The sequence below is a fragment of the Alligator mississippiensis genome, chromosome 3, assembly GCF_030867095.1.
Source record: "Alligator mississippiensis isolate rAllMis1 chromosome 3, rAllMis1, whole genome shotgun sequence".
NCBI classification, from domain to species: domain Eukaryota; kingdom Metazoa; phylum Chordata; order Crocodylia; family Alligatoridae; genus Alligator; species Alligator mississippiensis.
In genome coordinates this window covers 127,447,893-127,462,321 of record NC_081826.1, presented here as the reverse complement: position 1 = coordinate 127,462,321, position 14,429 = coordinate 127,447,893, and the positions used below count along the sequence as shown (strand labels likewise).

General features: G+C 50.9%; 1 protein-coding gene across 2 annotated transcripts in view; it reads right to left on the bottom strand.

Annotated features, from left to right (window-relative positions):
• Positions 1 to 11,925, bottom strand: part of LOC102568072 (ovalbumin) — a 35,164-nt gene extending 23,239 nt beyond the window's left edge. For both annotated transcript variants that reach the window (XM_006262949.4, XM_019498457.2), the window contains exon 1: positions 11,488 to 11,925. In XM_006262949.4, the coding sequence (XP_006263011.1) occupies positions 11,488 to 11,503 (16 nt within the window). In that variant the 5' untranslated portion in view covers positions 11,504 to 11,925. The remainder of the gene's footprint in view (positions 1 to 11,487) is intronic.
• Between the last annotated feature and the right edge of the window lie 2,504 nt (positions 11,926 to 14,429).

Sequence of the window (14,429 nt, the reverse complement as noted above, 5' to 3'; positions counted from 1 at the left end):
CGGGCACGGCACAAGGGCGTGGAGACAGGGCTGCGGAGAGCCCGGGCATGGCATGAGGGCGTGGAGATGGACAGGGCTGCGGAGAGCCCAGAGAGGACAAGGGGGCCAAATTACATCAGGGCCTAGACCAGACAACATCAATGCCATCTGCGAGGCTTGGGGTGTGGTAAAGGGGCAGTTGGACCCACGCATATAGCCCATAAGGCTGGGGTGTCCCTAGGACATCTATTTTGAAACGGGACCCAGAAGGGGTCCGGGACTCACAGGGTTCAAGGAAGTCCATCCGAACTGTAACCAAGTAGGCTTAAAGGCAGCCTCCCTACTCATTACAATAACATCAAGACTTGGCAGGTGAGAATAGGGGGTGCCCAGAGGGCTGTAATGGCATGGTCGAGGGGCCCTAGGGGTAACACGGCCGCCCTTGAGGACCCCATTCCTTGACACACTAAAATATATTTTCACTTGTGCATGGACTCTGAAGGAATGTTTCCTGGTAAGTTTCACTCCCTGGAAAACTTGGGAACATAAGGTTCTAAAACAAGCTGCTCGGTTTGAAATCCATATTTTGTGCACACATGGAAAGTTCTCATAAATCTGCCTGAGGAACTTGGTCCTAGGGACAATCCTAATATACAATAACAAATGTAAAAACAAAATTTAAAAGCCATTGCTCTGTCATAAAATAATGAACTGGAGATTTTACAAAGAAACTAGTCTGATTTCTGTAAATATCACATGGTTTAAGAAATCCTAAGTCAGTATGATATGAACCTTTTCTGGGAAGGGTGACATAAATCTCATAAACATGACAGAGGCCAGGATTTCTTAGAGTGAGATCTTTTATTGGACCAACTACGTAGATGGGATAACATTATGCAAGCTTTCAACTGCAAGATGTTCCTTGTCAGGTCACATTCTTGCATTTGAAAGCTTGTCTAACTTTATCCTAACTACATAGCTGGTCCAGTAAAAGATATCGCACTAAGAAATCCTTACCTCTTGCATCATTTCTGGACCATCACAGTTACAACATCTCTTACACTACTACAAATAAATAAACAATCCCGTGAAGAAATACTAAGAGCGTTTGCTGTCTTCTTGAGAGAAGAAACTTGCTAGCATCCTCTTCACAGAAGTTCCAGAAAGGTGAACAAAGTTGGTCTATGTCGCAGGGCACCTCGGTACCCCTGCTCCTAGAGAGGAGAAACAGCCAGGGAGCGAGTGAGCGAGCCCTGGCCTGACATAACGAGCCCAGCTGAGGGTTGCCGGTGCAACTAAGGGAAGCCAGCTGCCTGTAGGAGGCAGGGCCTGGCCTTTATGAAGCCCAGGGCTGAGGCCAGGCTGGCAGTTCTCTGCCAGCAGCCAGAGAGGCAGGAGCTCCCTCAGCCGAGATATGGGAAGGAGCCTGAGTTGCAAGTACAGCTCATGATAGCCCTGGAGGCTCAAGCTATGATACTGAGTTATGGCCATGTGGCTTGTGGTTATGTTACAGCCTAGGGGCTTGTGGTTTTGCGTTGTGTTTGTGTCATTACACACGGAGGCTTGGGTGAGGCTGCAGGGGTTGGAGGAGGCCTCAATCACAGGGACCCCAGAGAGTGTGGGGTGCCCTAGCGCCAAGAGGGCGCATTATTTTCATAGCGCCAGGGAAGGCGCAGCTCGCACGCCAGTGCGTGTGCAACTGGCGGCAAGGAGCACGGCCAGTGGGTCGCGGGCGCAACCGGTAGGTTGCAGACGGGGGACCGAGACCCCGGATTGCGTGCGGGGTACATAGACCCCAGCCCCAGGGAGAGGGGTGATCTGATTGAGAAGCCCCGTGCGGGCACGGCGAGCCCCAAGGAGGGGGAGCGCCAGTGTATATGATTGAGAAGCCCCGTAGGGGCGCGGCGAGCCCCAAAGAGGGGGAGCGCCATACTGAGGAGCCCTAGAGAGAGGGGCAATTACTGAGGAGCCTGAGTCGGGCATAGCGAGCCTGGCCGCAGGCTAGTGCGGTAACACCCCTCAGACTGAGGCAGGGCGCTGCGGTTGTCCCGAGAAGACAGGAAGTAGCAGCACGGTGAGCCAGGGTCAGAGAGGGTGCCCTTGCGGTTGGCCCATAGGACCGGAGGCCCGCTAGAGAGTCCCTGAGTGGAACCACACCGGCAGGGGAGGCCCAGAGTGGGCAAGACGAGAGTTCCAGCAAGAGGCTGGGCATGAGAGAAGGAGCCCAGAGTGGGCCACATTAGAGAGGAGGCCCGGGAAGCGGGCGTACAGACCGGACAACGTCTATTACATCTGCGAGGCTTGGGGCGTGGTATTAGGGGCTGGTAGGAGCCACGCATAGCCCATAAGGCTAGGGTGTCCGAGGAACACCCACCGTATCGGGAGACCCCCAGGGGGTCCGGAAGAACCACGGGGACAGGACCCGAGTAGCCGTGCCCAGGGAAGACACAAGGCAGCCTCCCTAATATATTTCCAACAAGACGTGGCGGGCGAGAATTAGAGGGTGCCTTGGGCCGGCCTGTACACAGAGCGAGGGACCTCAAGGAGATCACGGCCATCCGCGAGGACCCCGCCGTGACAGTCTATTATTGTCTTCTTATAAAATACTTGCAAGATGGGTGGTTCTGTGCAGCCTCCTGTGTACAAACTGTTTCTGTATGTTCTGGCAGGCCCTGTAGGTTTCTGCAGTTAAAACTTCAGAGCAGAGGTATGTCTGTGTCAATCTTGCCACCCACCCACTTTGTAGGGCTTTAGAAGCTGGTTACGGGACTTATTCAGCACCCCTTGTATCCCACGAGCCCTCCAGCTCCTTTCCGCACTGGCTCCCTGCTTAGCAGAGATGAGAAGAGGCAGCTTTGTCAATCTCACCACCCTGACTCTGCCACTGCCTCGTCTGTGCCAGGAGCTCAGAGAGCGACCTGCCTACCTTGGTGACTGCCTGCAAGTACTGAGGACCCTTGGACTAGAACAAGGAGGTGCCCCAGATTTCCGAGTGCTACACGCCAGACTAATGTAATGTCATTGCATCATGTCATGAAACCTTCTGGAATAGATTCAAACAGAGTTGGCAACCCTAAGCACAGTGGGGAAGTTCACCAGGCAGCAGATGGAGGGGCATCACCCTTAATATAGCATCTCATGACACCTCCATTGAGAATCACAGCCCTAATGCTCATCTAAGCACCCTAAACCTACCACTGACAAATCTCTCTGGGATCCTCTCAGTCACATTTCTCGCTCCAGCCTGGCTATGCCCATCTGACTTTTCCCTACACTCAACCATGGTCACTAGCTCCTCTTTACATTGGCCCCAGGTATGGGAGACTGCTGAGGCACCTGACAATAAATCCCCATAGTCATGCTCTGTGGACAGCCACATGTTGCTGGTCACACAGGGCACATCTACACATGCAATTAATGTGACTGATTAACCTGTAGAGCAATTTGCTCCACAGTAAACTATTCCCAGGTGCAGCATCTATACATGCCAACAGGACAAATAATACTCTGGCATGCATCATTCGATGCATCTCTAGGAAAACCAAGGGAGTGTTTCATCCACTTGACTCGGCATTGGTGAGACCCCAACTGGAGTACTGCGTCCAGTTCTGGGCACTGCACTTTAACAAGGATGTGGTAAAACTTGAGAGAGTCCAGAGAAGAGCCACCTGTATGATTAGAGACCTGCACAACAAGCCATATGAGGAAAGGCTGAGGGACCTGGGACTCTTCAGCCTGAAAAAAAGAAGGCTGAGAGGGGATTTGGTAGCAGCTTACCGCTACATCAGGGGAGTACATCAAGGGCTTGGTGAACAACTGCTTGCCAGGACACTCTTGGGGAAAACCAGGTAATGGCCACAAACTCCTGAAAGACCATTTCAGGCTCAACATTAGGAAAAATTCTTCACAGTTAGTGTGGCCAGACTGTGGAATAAATTCTCTCCAGATGTGGTGGAATCACTTACCCTGGAAATTTTCAAGAGCAGACTGGACAGTCACCTTGCTGGGGTCACCTGACCCCACCTCTCTTTTCTGCCTGATGCAGGGGGCTGGACCCCATGATCTTCCAAGGTCCCTTCCAGCCCCTTACAATCTATGAATCTATGAATCTACTAGCCAATTGCCTGTCAATAACGGTGGGGGTGGGGGAGGGAGCGGGGAGGGGAGTCCCATGCCCCCCCATCTGGGCCTGCTTCCCACTTCCCTCCTACTACTTGGGGTCCAGGCCTTCTCCTCCCCCTCCCTGCCACAGCAGTGGGAGGAGGAGAGGAGTGGGCCCAGGCCCAATGCAGGGGTGCACTGGGCCTGAGGGTGGGGAGAAGCCAGGTCACCACGGGGTGTGGGGGAAGCAGCAGGCCTGGGTCGACTCAGCGGTGGGGGGGGGGAACGGGAGAAGCAGGCTCGGGGCCAATGCAGGGGAGGGGGGTGGGGGAGGAGTGGGCCCAGGTCCAAGTGGGGGAGGAGGCCCGCTCCTCCCCTCCCCCTGCCACTGCTGTGTCGGGCTGGGCCAGGTCTGGCTGGGCCCACTGCTCCCCACCACCACTGTGGTGGGCCGGCTTCTCCTTGGGCTTGCTTCTCCTCCCCACCACCATGTCAGGCCCGTGTCCACTCCTCCCCTCCCCCAATCCCCGCCATGGCAGTGGCACACCCACTCCTCCCCCCACTCACATAGCCCTGCTCCTCCCCCCACGGCTTCCATGTCGGCCTGTGTTGGCCTTTCAGGTGGCAACAATAGAAGGAGGGAGGGGCAGGCCAAAGCCAGCACCAGTGGTCTTGCCTCCTGCCACAGTGATCCAACCCCACTCCCCCTCCACGCCGCCACCACCACCGTCACCGCCACTCCAAGGAGCAGGGAGGGGGGGGCAGGCCAGCTTTGGTGGCCTTGCTCCCCTTCACTCCATCGTTGCCACCTGCAGGGAGCAAGGCAGGGTTCTGTCCACTCCGTTGCCGCTGCCTCCAAGGAGCAGGGCGGGTGCTGGCCTCGCCCCCACCCCTGCCGCTCCGTCCCTTGTGTCCCTGCCTTCATAGCGGTGATCCGCCACACCGCCACATCCTGTCAAGACACTTCATGCTATGGTTGGCTGACAGAAACAGCTAGAGTGCAAAGAATAAAGTGTTATGGACACACAGAAAGACAGATTAAGGCTTTTATAATATTAGAATAGAATATCTGGAGGGGGCTAGGTAGACCACAGTAAACAGGGCAAAGAAATATTAGCATTCAAATTTGCACAGAAAACACATTTGGACCATATTAGCACCAAGAGCTGGGTTAATGATGGAAGTATAATTTATTGAATAAGCTGGTTGTTATTTTATCTGCTCCTTCTCCTTGCTGTCACACTTGGCCAGATTCATTGCACAATTGTACTTTTGTGAGTCCATAAAATTCAGCTGAGTTACTTTAAATTTACAATGTGTAGGTGAGGGTAGGTCTTGGCTCAGCACATACTGCGGGAATGTCACATCAGTGTAGTTACAGCAACTTTCCTAGAATCAGGGAGAAGTGGGACTCAGAGCTAAGAGGGGATCATTCCCCATTGTTCAGCATATTTTTTAGATCTGGAGAGAACCAGATCTCAGTGTCTGAGACTGAAATAAAGCAATAGACACCAGTGGCAGGTTCAGGGATGGAGGAATGAAATGTTTTCTCACTAGCATGCAGCCTATGAGCTGTCTAGGTCCCCAGAATCGGGACTGACTGCAGGTTGGCAATTCCATTTCATGGCTTATTTTGAGGTTCCATACTGCACTGGAACAAAGCCCAAGGCTTTACATGGTTTTTATACATGCAAAATGAAATGCAGCTAAGTTACTGTGGCTTAGTTTCCACTGACCACAAGATAGATTTAGATACATGAAACAGCTACTGTAGACCATTAACAAGCTGATTTGGATCAAAGCTGAGGGGCTGGCAGAGGGACAAGGGGTGGGAACGAAAGTAAACCGTGTTTACTTTCGTTTCCCGTTGTATCACTGCGGGCCACAGAAAATGCCCTGGCGGGCTATGGCAGCTCGCAGGCTGTATGTTGGACAAGCCTACGGTAAAAGAATGAGGCTGGCCTCTGTAAATACCATCTGATTTCAACAAAATGAGTAATTTAAGTACAATGTAACTCTCTGAAGAGACCCTGAGAGCGTTTTTCTCTTGCATGGTGTCACGTATCTAGTTAAGTAGCCCACCCCAAGAGTCTTTGCTCTTCTAGCCGCTCTCAGTTTCAGGGTAGAAGTGGTTATTTCCTTTTTTTTTCTCTGACCGGCCAATTGCTTTCTCTTTCTATAGAGAAGCGTGTATGTATATGTATATACATATTTTTTTTTTTCCTTTTTATATCTCCATAGGACCTCAGCCCGCCAGCTGATGTTAGGGATGAGTCCCAACTGGACATCCATGCACCCACGTCCTCGCCTGCCATGACTTGGTGTTTATGGGAGTAGATTCAGTACCTGGGCGTGTAGTTCTAGTTGGTTGTCACCCACTGTCCTATGTTCCTGAGGGCTCCACCATCCCCTACACCCTCGCCCGTTCCACTGGGTATCGAATCGTCCTTTGGTCACTGTTCGGCCGTCGGGTTCTCTCCCGGGGCCTCTGTCAAAAAAAAGAAACCAAGCACTCCTGTCCTAGATTGTTGTTCACCCGTCTTTTGGCAACAAACAAAAAAAAATATATATATATACGCGGTGGGGTTACTTTCTCCTTCACCTGTTCCCGTCTTTATGGCAGCTCTTCACGAGCCTCTTGTTGGGGTCATTACAGTCCCCTCACCTACACTGAGTCCACCATCGATAATTTTTTTTGCACCCCTTTTAGGGTCTTTACAGTACCTTTGTTCTGGAGTGCCCCTCTACTAGGGTCTTTACAGTACTTTCCCCAGCCTCTGCCGGCTGTGCAAGCAGTTCCTGGTACTGTCACTCCACTAATCCTTCCTCTAAGTCTTCTCTGGGGAACTCCCTCTCTGCAGGAGCCTCCTGCCAGCTCTCCAGGTTGCTCTCAAGTTTTCCCACAGCGTTGCTTGGCCCGGTTCCTCTCCTTCCGGTCCTAGGCTCTCCCCTCCTGCCTGCTCTGGGCTCCTCTTTATAGTGAGGTTTGAATTCCCGGCCCCTCCCCTCCAGAAACACCTGGGTAAAGAGTATTTCTGCCTGGGGCTTTGGGGCTTTGGGGCTTGGGCAGCTGCTTCTATCTTTGGCCAGTGCACCTTTGCCCCCTGTGGCTCTCTCTCTCTCTCTCATACATGGGGAGAGAGTTTGCTTGTTTCCCCTTTGCAGATTTTCAGGCAAGGTGGAACACTTTTCCTCACAGAAAGGCCTTCAATTTAAGGTGAACAAACAATCAAGCTTTGTTGTGGTACAGAATCATATGAATTACTTCTCCAAAGGTCATTCTGTGAGCTTCTCTAACTCTAAGCACAGGGTTGTTGTGACACTTCCTTTTCTGTGTACTGCTTTAAAAAAAGGGTCAACACCTGCCTATGTCATATAACAAAGATAAAGAATCCTAGTGTAACCTGGCTACACCCAAGGGTGTGCCCTATTCTCAGCTGAATGGTATGGGTAGGCAGGAAGGGGTGCTGTGAGAAGGATGCCAGAATTTCAAGCAGATCCCTCTTTATAGAGTTAACCCAAGCCCAAAGTTCTTAACTATATACAATGTATTAAGTTATAATATATATTAACATAAAACTAAATATCATATATATATATTTACACAGAGAACACTAAATCCTAAATTGCACACAGAGAACACTAACCTAAATCGCAATACAACATTTCAATTACACTGTAAGGCACAAACATGAACAATCTTAATAACATTTATTCCTTAATATAGTCCCTGACCCATGGCAAGAGATAGTCCTTCCAATGGGTGTCCAGGAAGCACCAGGGGCCCTCCCCTTAGGGCCTTGACTAGCGGGGGGCTGCTCACCCAGCCTCTTCTCTGGGTTTGCCCTCCCCAAATGTCTTTCCTCTGTGGGACCCAAGGGCCCAATGACTCACACTCCCTCTGGTGTCGGTGGTCAGGGCGCAGCTCAATGGGGTCTCCTCTGCTGGAGTGCCTCTCCAGGCCTCTCCCGCACCGCTGGGCTCCTCTCCACCCTGTGCCCTGCTCTGGGCACTGAGGGCTCAGCTCCTCTCAGCTGCTGCACCACTGCTGCTGGCTCCTGGGTGCTGAGCCTCATGTTGCAGCACTACTATTTCCCTGTGCCCTGGCTCAGCACCGAGGGATCTCTTAGCACAGGCTGGGCCCTTCAGGCTCTGGCCAGCCGTCCTCATGTCGGGTGGCTAACCCAAGCAGTCTCCGCAGCTCCCTGGCTCCCAAGGCTTGGGCCCATGTGCTACCCTGTGCACCATAGGACCTGGCCGTTTGCTGGGAGATGGGGCCTGAGCTGCCTCACTGCGGCCCCCAAGGCCCTGCCGGGGTTGCAGGCTCAAGCTGCCGCTTGCGGCTCCCAAAGCCTGGGCTTCATGCATCGAACTGTGTGCTGTGATGGGCTCAAGCAGTCTCACACCACTCCCAGGGCTGGGTCTCTGCGCCCCGTCCCTGTGTGTTGTCAACAGCCTGAGTGGTCTTGCACCGCTCCCAAGGCTGCTCCTCCAGTGGCAGCTTCAGGAGCCTTGGGCCTATTGGCCGCTGGGGGAGAGCGCCCCAGCTTTTTTTGGCTCCACTCTTCTTGAGTCCCTTGCTGCATCTCCCCTTGTGCTGGGCACGCAGCTCCTTTTATATGCTCCAGGGCTCCGCTCCTGAAGTCTTCTGGACCTGACAGCTTACAGCGGGGGCGGGCAAAATGTGGCTTGCGGGCCAGATGCGGCCTGCCAGGCCATTCTATCCAGCCCACGGGCCCCTAAAAAATTTACAAAATTAATATTTATCTGCCCCAGCTGCCTGTCATGCGGCCCTCGACGGCTTGCCAAAACTCAGTAAGTGGCCCTCCACCCAAAATAATGGCCCACCCCTGGCGTACAGTCTTCAGTCAGGTCCGGGGCAGCTCTTCTCCCCCTCCCCTCAGGAAAAGGGCGTGACTTTATTTCTCCTGCTGCCTCCTGATTGGTGGATGGGCTCCACCAATGAAAACAGCAGGATCTCAAGCCTGGAACTCTACCCAAGCTCTAAAATGTGAGCCTGTTACACTAGTAACAATGGATTAATTGTAGTGTCAAAAAGTAACTTCCTCAAAATAGTGAAGTTTTATTCCTGAAAGTGTTCTTTGTCTCTCATTCAAGATCTGTTTGCTAGAACCTTCCTGAACCTTTTCCAGCTGACAACATGCTAGAATTAAAAAAAAAAACCCTGTATGCATTGCTTTACAGCTGTGCTCTGTAGGGACTGGACAGGCACCGGTTTAGAAGGGAATAGAAGGTAAGCAAAATGGTAGAGAGACTGGAGGGAGGTAAGAGCCATCAAAGACTTGGAAGGAGGTGAAGAAAGGGGCAGAGTGGCCATGTGCCTATTTAGCAGGGATAATGGAGGAAAGAGTACTGTGAGCCAGGATGGGTGCTTTGATTGGGAGGGAATGGGAAATCAAGCAAAGTGTGAGAGAAAGACAACTCCAAGTTATGTAAAGGAATAAATATCCCTTTGAGTTCCAGCAGAGTGTGGGTGAAAGGTGAGAGTCTCTTTCAATTTGTGTCTGAATATTGATTGCATCTCTGCTCTTTTTAAACGCATGGGAACAGAGGCGAACTTCAGAACATGCATCCTGTCACCCTTGACAATCTCAGTTAATTGCTTCTAATGCACCCAAACTTTTATTTTGTACACAAATGGTGGGCTTCTATTAGTTTTGGCAGTTTCCCCATCGCATGGGTGGTATTTTTGGCAATGACAGTTTGCAGTTCTGTTACCTGTGAAGTGCAGCTGTGTAACCCTGCATGCAGACACAGGGCATGCACAGTAGACTACACATTGACCAGGTAAGCACAAGAGTACATTTGCACGTCCAGCATATGTGTGTAAGTCTCACAACTGTAGCTGAAGAAAACCCTGTGACTAGTAGGTATGAGATGCTGAAGGAGCAGGCCCCTTCCACAATTTAGCTCCGGTATCCGAATGGTCAGGGTCCTTGCCCAGGAAGCAGACCTGGCGTCTAAACCCTCTTCAGAGGGGTTTGAGGGGAAGCGGGTCTTTTAGGAGCAGCAGGATGAATTAATAGTGCTGAATTAACTTGCAACCTGGCTGCTGTCAGTGATCCTAGCACTGCTTACTGCAGGTGGTGATCCCAGGAGGCAGTAACTGGCACAGGCCTGAGTGGCACACTCCAAAGTGGCCACAGTGACCCCTGAGTGCTAGAGCAGAGGCTATCCTGAGTGGGAGCAATCCTGAGCATAGATGGGGTTTAATAATTTGGGTGTTTTATAATTGTTGTGTTAGAGTTGTGTAAGATAAGATTCGTTTTCTTTCCCATTTAATACACTTTTATATTCAGCATTGTATCCAAAATGCGTGCAAGTGGGTTCTTTCAGGACCCCCAGTAAAGGTTAATTTTCCTAGGTCTCTTGGTGGAGCCTTGAGCCAAGCCCCTCTATCCACCCCTGAAATTTGAATTGACCTGAGAGCCATTCTTTTCTCTCCTTCTTATTTCTGTATTTTTGATCCCAGGCTGGCAAACAAGACAAGATAGATGCCCCCTCCCATGTGAGTTGATTGCGTTGCCTGTCTCTGGAGAAGACTGTGAATGAAAACAAGTCTCTGTGTTGCACTGTAAGTATGAGATGGGCCTGCCCAGCATAAAGTAGCTGCTTCCATTGCATCAGCACTTGCAGAGAGCCCATATCTGGGAGACCCCAAGACAGTGCAGGGGTATGAATGTGGAAAATGCAGATGCAGTGAATCTTGGGTAACTTAATGTTTTTTGCAACCCCCTCCCTCCCCTTAGTACTGCAGCTAGGGGACCTTCTCATGCTGTTTGACAGGAAATAGTAATAATACTTGGTCTCTCAGTCTCTAGCATCTCATCACCTGCATATGACAGGGAATTGCTTTGAAATATTTGGCCCAATAAAAGCAAGCAAAAAATCCCATTTTGTCCAAGAAAATCCCTGCAAAACAGGCTGGCATGCAGCTGAAATGTGGACTGCATTGGATGGATGTGTGTGTGTGTTTGTCACTGTTGCCCTCTACTAGACCTGCTCAAGGCTGGATTATTACAGTAATTCCTAACAGCCCTAGTCAGTAACTCGTCCCCGTTACTGCTGCGTGCTCCACACACAGAACAAAAAGATGGTCTCTCTCTCTAGAGAGTTCACAGTCTAAGAGAAAAGACAAACAGAGAGACCCAAGGGACAGTACTGATCAACTTGATAGGCAGTGGAGTCAGCACACCAGCACCTTACCTGTTGCCATGTTTTTGGTAGGCTTCATGGCTTGTGAGAGTTTTGAGGGATAGCAGGGAGACAGTTTTGCAAATGTTTCCAGGGAACACCTCACAATCAGCAGAGTGTAAGGGACTGGGGCATTAGACCACTGAGGGAAAGCAGGGCCTGGGGCTGGGTCAAAGGGCAGAAGCCACATACCTGAAGCAGGGTCCATGACAGTCCAGAGTCAGGATCTGGGTGACAATCCACAGGGAAAGCCTAAAACCAGAGCTAAACCTGGGTTAGGAGCCAGGAAACAGAACCTCAGAGAAGCCCGAAGTCAAAATCCAGAAATAAACCAAAAACCAGAGAGCCAAGAGGTTTGTCACAGCAAAACTGGTGACTGTCCTGTAGACTCAGGGCCCCAGCTGGTGCCAAATGGATAGGTGGTGTTCCCAGTAGCTGGTCAGGATGCTTGCTGATCCTAAACTGGGGCGGAGTTCATTAGCTGAGGTTTGCTGCAGGTACAGCTGCTGTGGTATTTGATTCAGGCTGTTCAGAGTCCCTAGTAGCATTGGGCCCAGGCTGGTTACTATCCCTGGCACAGGCAGCATGGAAGAAAACAGGCAGGTGTTCAAAAGCTGAAAAAGTGGGTTATGGAGGCAGTTATCATCCAGAGTTGACATCCATGATAGCAAATGGGAGCTGAGAGCAGGGAGGGGAGGGGACAGGCCAGGAAGTAGCTTGAAAGAGGAGACAAGCAGGTTTTATGTAGCATGATGGAGGAGGGGGGAGCCAGTGGAGGGGTGAGCAATCAGTACAGTGAGCCAGGAACAGATCTCTGCAGCAGCATCTGCATGGGAGTCGGTACTTGTTAAGGCCAGAGAGGAAAAGGTTTCAGTCAGTGAGGCGTGAGGTAATGAGAGCTTGACTGGGAGTTGTAGTATGAAGACATTACACAAAAAGAATCTGACAAGTGTTGATGTAGCCTGGGGGTGAGGAGATACTCAGTATCCAGCGGCTGTGTGTAGGTACCTTCCTCACTGCCTTGCCATTGTGCTGCAGCTGAAGACACTGACCCAGACTTTTCTCTCTCTGTCCCACAGCAGCCATGTTCAATGACCAAAAATCTCCATAAAAGCCAGTACTGGGCCACCCAGCAGGGGCTGCACTGGCTCCTGCGGACCATCACAGTCAACTACAATGTCCTGTGCACCTAGATGCAACCAGACGTCCCTGAGCAGTGAAGGCCCCGGGAACAGGATGCTCCCAGGAAGCCAGAATAGGCCTGCAGCCAGGCCCAGGAAGAGTGGTTTGCTCTATGAAGCATTAATATTTTGAGCCATTGCCCAGCCTGTGATCCAACATGAGCAGCATTTCCAGTCCAGAGCAGGACATGGAAACAGAAAAGCCCCAAGGACAAGGAGTACTGCTCTCACTGGAGTGTAAGGCAGGCATAACTTGGTTGAAGCAGAAGGATTTCCACCAGGGTCAAAACTGTTTGCAAATAGGAGGGGAATCAAGCCAGAGGAGACACTGAATCACTGCTAAAAAGGATTGTGCTGGGCCTCTCCTGCTCCTTCCATGCTTGAGGGAGAGCAAGTCTGTGCCATGTACAGTAACGATCCCCATTTCAAGGGACTTCAGAGTTAACTGCAAACTTCCCTCTCCTGGCAGCTGCTGAGCCCACAAGGTCCCTGGTTCCTGGAGATCTGAAACCTAGTGTGTGACCTGACCAAGAGAAAACAGCTGTTCTAAAAAATGGGAGGATGGGAAAGGCAGCCATTTTAGCAGGAATGGTGACCACAGAGGCGGTGGGGAAAGTGCTTTTCAACATCTTTATTAATGATTTGGATGTGGGAATGAAGAGCTCACTGGCCAAGTTCATGGGCAACACCAAGTTATGGGGGAGCATGTTCATGCTTGAAAATAGGCTGCAGATACAGGTGGAGCTAGATAGGCTGGTAAGTTGGGCACATCAGAGCTAGGTGAAGTTCAACACTGAGAAGTGTAAAGTTCTCCATCTGGGGACAAACAACCCCCAACATGCAGGCTCAGTTGCAACAAACTGATTATCACCCCGACTGAAAGGGACCTGGGGTAATAAACCATAGTATGAACATGAGCCATCAGTGTGATGCTGTAGCCAGCAGGGCAAACAAGGCTCTAGCATGCATCAACTGATGCATCTCAAGTAAAACCAAGGAAGTAATTCTTGACTCAGCATTGATGAGAGAGCAGCTGGAGTACTGTGTCCAGTTCTGGGCGCCGCACTTCAACAAGGACTTGGAAAAGCTTGAGAGAGTCCAGAGAAGAGCCACCCATATGATCAGAGACTTGCAAGGCTGAAGACTTGGGTCTCTTCAGCCTAAAAAAAAGAAAGCTGAGAGGGGACTTGGTAGCAGCTTACCACTACATCAGGGGAATATATCAAGGGCTCAGCAAACAACTGTTCACCAGGGCATCCTTGGGGAAACCAGGAATAATGTCCACAAACTCCTGGAAGACCATTTCAGGCGTAACACTAGGAAAAATTTCTTCATAGTTAGGGTGTCCAGACTGTGTCCAAACTCCCTCTAGAGGTGGTGCAATCACCTATGCTGGAAATCTTCAAGGGGAGACTAGACGGTCACCTTGCTCAGGTCACCTGAACCCAGTTGTCTTTCCTGCCTAGTTCAGGGGGGCTGGACCCCATGATCTTGCAAGGTCCCTTCCAATCTACAAATCTATGAATCTGTGAGGCGAGGGCAGCATCCCACCACCCTTGGTTTGAGGTTCCAAGTTTCCATCTCCGAGCACAATACATCTTTTTCTTCAGAGCCAAGTGACTCCCACAAGGTGTCAGTGTCCAGGAAGTCTCCAACATGAGCCTGCCCAGCCAATATCAGCTGTGGCAGGGAAACTGACAAACCGTTCAAGCAGAGTTGCTGAGGATTCTTGGGTTATCCAGTTGGAGTCTCAGGTAGCAAGCTTTGGAGATGTAGTAACCCATGTCTTTCTCCAGGGGACCATGGGAGCACCTGGGATTCACACCTAGGAGCTGAAGGTTCTTCTGTAAAGTCAGTTCAGCAACCTGGCTGCAGACCTCTGATTAAAAAGGGAAATGCAACATTTCTGCAATGGACAATTTTTCTTGTTATATTGTTTGTAAAACTGCCTCA